Source organism: Lutjanus erythropterus, chromosome 12, assembly GCF_056507025.1.
Source record: "Lutjanus erythropterus isolate fLutEry1 chromosome 12, fLutEry1.hap2, whole genome shotgun sequence".
In the NCBI taxonomy this organism is placed as follows: Eukaryota; Metazoa; Chordata; class Actinopteri; order Lutjaniformes; family Lutjanidae; genus Lutjanus; species Lutjanus erythropterus.
In genome coordinates, this window is record NC_139328.1 from 10,182,044 (window position 1) to 10,186,743 (window position 4,700).

The 4,700-nt window shown below is 38.6% G+C and overlaps 1 protein-coding gene across 1 annotated transcript; it reads left to right on the top strand.

Annotated features, from left to right (window-relative positions):
- The first annotated feature begins 355 nt into the window (after positions 1 to 355).
- LOC146317612 (somatostatin-1-like) lies at positions 356 to 2,905 on the top strand. Its single transcript, XM_084732814.1, has 2 exons — positions 356 to 738; positions 2,214 to 2,905. The coding sequence occupies exons 1-2, from the start codon at positions 424 to 426 to the stop codon at positions 2,406 to 2,408; spliced, it is 510 nt and encodes a 169-aa protein (XP_084588940.1). The 5' UTR covers positions 356 to 423; the 3' UTR covers positions 2,409 to 2,905.
- The last annotated feature ends 1,795 nt before the right edge of the window (positions 2,906 to 4,700 follow it).

Consider the following 4,700-nt stretch of genomic DNA (forward strand, 5'->3'; position numbering starts at 1 on the left):
AGAACAAACTCACAGGGGTGTAACAAATGATAAGTTGACCTTTATGGCCTGTGGATATCCCAGTGTCTCTGCGCTGCCCACTGATTCAACTTTATGACACAGCAGGGTTAATGAAATCATTGTTTCCCGCATGTCAGCGTCATTAATGTTTTATTTTACATGAGTGCACATCGCACTTCTCTTACAGGAATTTGCTTTTAAGCAAAGAGGCAGGGGGGATCTTTCGCATTTACACCAATGACATCAGGATGACCTTCACTTTTACAACCAGATTACAGTGTGTTTATGTAAATGATGACACTAGGAAAGAGTCGGATGGTGAAAATGTCCTTATTTAGACCTTTTGTCTCACTCCTAATGGCTGTTGTAAATTACATAGTACATGCTTCGGTGCACTGATGGGGGGCAAACACAAAATTGAGGATGGTCTTTACGCAAATAACCTGCACACTCCTCCTCCTCCTGGGCCCAGGTTCCACTTTAAAAACAGACGTGTCACTGTGCTGTACAGTTACGGTGCACATCAGCGGTGGGTGTTGTATGACCAAGAAGAATTCCCTCGACGAGAAACACGCAAGCAAGACTTCACAAGCAAGGATGGCCCGTATCTTGTGCACTTTGGCACTTTTGTGTTTTGCGTTATGTGTGGCAGAAAATACAGAGACTGAGCAGAATTTTAAAGACCTCCAGCTTCAGCAAGACTCATTGTCATGGTTCGACAAAGTACAGGATGAACAGGTAAGATTTCTTTATTTTCTTGATATGGTTCTCCACGTTTTTTCTGTGTTTTGGGGGTGTTAGATTATCTTTTTGGGGCTTTGTGTGGGACACCCGAAGAGCAGACAGGAAAGGGGGTAGACAGAGGGGATGACATGAAACAAAGGGCCACAGGTCTGACAGGACTAAAAGTTGAGAAAACCCCAAATTTCAAGATACATATGGCAATATATTTTCAAGTTTTGAACCCCAACTCTTAAGTTCCAAAAAAAAAAAAAAAAACCAACTATCTTTTGTTGAGATAATTTACTTACTTAGGTGAACTTTCTTTGAGTTTTAGAAGCCCAAACAAGTCAAAAGATTAAGTAAACTCACTGAAGTGAAAGTGTATAATAGTTTATATTTTAAATTAAAACTATTTCAAATATTCAAAATGATGTACGAAGAACAGTAATTTAACTAAAGATTATAGGTTGGCAAAACCAAATTTAAGATTTTTAAGATACCATTTCACATTTATATTGGCAGAAAAAAGTACGCTAATTACTATTATCTTAATTGATTAATATCACTCAACCTCATATTAAAATCTTTTAATCCAGTTGCTTGTCCTTTCTACACTTGAAGTGGAGCATGAAGCTGGATGGTTGTGCTCAGATGAATTCTGACCAGGCTGCACAGTTCATATTCGTGGTTATTGGTTCCATGTAGGTTCCATTTTGCAGTTGTGTGATCAAAACACTTTTAAAAGTGTGACTAATGTCACTTTATAAAACTAACATTAACTTAATAATCCAACACAGTTTTAAGAGCTGTCAAAAATCTTATTTTAAGGCCTAAAATTCAGATAATTGGATCTTAGACTTTTCAAGGACCTGCAGGAACCCTGTATATCTACAGAGGCTCCTTTTCCATGGAGTTCACCTTGTTTCTACAGTAGCCCAGAATGGACAAGACAAACACACTACAGGCTCTCCTACAGGCTGAAGGGAAGAGTGAGACGAGGTGCTAGATGCCACTAAATACTCCAGACTGGTCCTTTAACATCTTCACTACTGAAGAATTTATGTATGTTGTGTGTGTATGTCCTTCCAATGATTGAAACCAGTCGCCAAATCCCAGCTGTGATTACCCTGCAGGCCACAGAATGTCCTGCCGACAGCTTTTCAATTTATAAAGTTTATCTCTGCTTGTGCACACACATTTTATTGATCCTGATCTGTTAAAAGTGTAATTTTATTCTCAGTGAGTCATTCTGGATGCTGTCAGAGCTACCTGCCGGATATCTGTCATTTGATTATCCTCACAGCTGCGCCTCCATGAAATTGAAGATTAAAGATTAGAGTGCATACACAACTTTGCTTTTCCCCGTCTGGCTATAAGCAAAAAATGCAAAAGTTCTGTAACATACAATAGAAATTCATATTTCCCTAAAGTACAAACACGGTGAAGTAAAATTTCTGACATTTACATAATGTCAATGTTTTCCTCCACAGGACTCAACAAAGAAACACAGTTTAATGGACTTGCTTTATAAACTCTCCAAATCGGGAAATGGAATGATTTCATTTCAAGGATCCACAGACACAGACAAACAGGAGAAGATTCGACGTGGACTGGGCGTCACCGCGATTCAGACTCGCAGAGCCGGCTGTAAATTCTTCTTCTGGAAATCCTGGACTGCCTGCTAACTTCGTTGAGCCAGATTTTGTGACAGTCTCTTTTTTTTATAGCGAATATGTGGTTTTCCCTTGACATACTGTTTAATTTATTGCTGCTTTAAGGTTCCATTCAATCATTTCCAACTGCATTTTGTCTCAACATTAATAAAACAAGTGCTTCATGCTATTCACCCTCACATAAATGCTCTGTGTTGATATGATATTTAATTGTTTCATAATTTTCAGAGGATATTATCTCAGCTTTAATTAGGTTGTGCCTTCACATGAAACTGCCTTTGAATAAAAGAAGAGTGGAACACTGTTGCAAACTATGTATGAATATCTATGATGACTGTAGACACAGGTTTCATTATATTAGACATACCAGTAACTCTTAAAGCCTGCGTTCTTTGAGGTATGAGATCACCAAAATGATTAGCAAGAGAGCTTCTGCACGGCTTGTTAGCACCCTGCTGTGAATTTGTTAACTTAAAGTGAGGCCGTAATATTTGAAACAACATTTAACACATCGGTTTTCTTACAAATAAAAAGTTGAATTCATAAGCAATAAAACACAAACTTGCTCATTTCAGTACTCTGAGTTTTTGTTGTCACAACCTTTCTTGGTCTGCTATGAGCAGTAGTTTATAGAGGTTACTGGTTCATGTTAACTTATGTTTACTTTTGCTGTTACAGTTTCCCATATCTGTCATTTGTGGCCACAGCATCAGCTGCCCAGCAGAAGTATGGTCTACATGTAAAATATGGCCAGAATTTAAATGTATAACTTTCAAAAATAAACTATTGTTTTATTTTCCTATCAATACAATATGAAGAAGTAACAGTTATGATATTGTGTCATAGATGCTGTATTGTGTTGTATTGTAGTATTTCAGGTGGGAGATGTGTCCAAGGTTGGGAGGTTTGAACCATTCTGAGCATTTCCACCAAGTATAAATCAGAACATGAAAAGTTTGTTCCCAGCTAGACCAAAAACATACCAGGTTTCCAAAGTGGGTGTGTTATATTCTACAGGTCATTGTGCATTGTGCAATGGCCCCTTGTCAAGTCAAGTATTGACATGCATATTTTATTTCACCATTCTCAGGTAACTTTACACAGTTTATTGTGGTGAATCTCAACATATTAGCTGGTTCTGGAGTGCAGGAACAACTCAGAACTGCACCAACAGCTCTTCAGCCACCTCTCATTCTTGCAGTTAGCGTAACACTTGTTGACCCTCTCGATCCTGCATGCCTGCATTATTTACAGTACACCTGACCGTCTGGAGGAGGTGTACACAATGAAGTGGGCACTGAATATTTAATGATCGTAAATGAACAGTTAGAATGGAAAGGCAGCTGCAGAACCCTACTTATCCTGCCTGTCAAAGAGATGTGCTTGAAAGAGTCCTGCAGAGAGCTGAAAAAAAAAAAAAAAACTCAGCAAGCTTCCATCAGGACCAACTGTGCCCCACTGGCCTGTTGAAATGAATGTTGTATTTGATTGTGCATCTATTATATTCTAAATCAATCAAGCTCACTCACATCAAAGTCTTTCTTTATACATAAGCCCTCTTTCTTTGCCACATTTTCACTCCAGCAGAGGAGGCTGTTCTTCTCTTTGTTAAATCCAGATAGACTTAAAATGTAATAAATGTCTGCAGTGTGTTTGATGTTCCCAAGTGATCTTCATGGTAGACTAGCAAAGCAATACACCAACAACTTTACAGGCATCTATTCATCTTGTCTTTGATGTTCCTTCAATTGTTATTCCAATGATTGGAGCATATTTTTCCTGACATATTAGGTTATGCAATCTGCAACAAGAGAAAAGACCTTGTGTGCATCTGTCTGATTCATAAATTGATAATATATGCATGTATGTGCCAGTGTGCATGTTGTTAGATATTATTGCACTGATGAGCATGTATTTGGGTGGTTCAGTAGCAATGCACATCCTAGAGGGCTTTCCAGTAAAAAATTCACCCACTTCCAATGTGTATGTATTATGCATGCATGTAGAACTGTGAGATAAATGTGGTGAGAATAACACAAACTCATTAACCTCACACAAGCACAGAAGACTGCAGGTGGAACACAAATTAAGAAAAAAGAAGTAGGGTAGATGTAGGGTGCAGGAACAAGGAGATCGGGGAGAAATGTATCAAATTGGAAGGAGAGGTGGAGGGGGAATAGAGATTAAGAAAGTGAGAAAGCAGAGGAAGAGAGGATGAGCACGGGGATGAGAGAGAAAATTATTAAAGTAGCAGTGTTGGAGCATAACTGCAGTCAAAGCTTGGCTTAGTATCCTTTCTGTCCC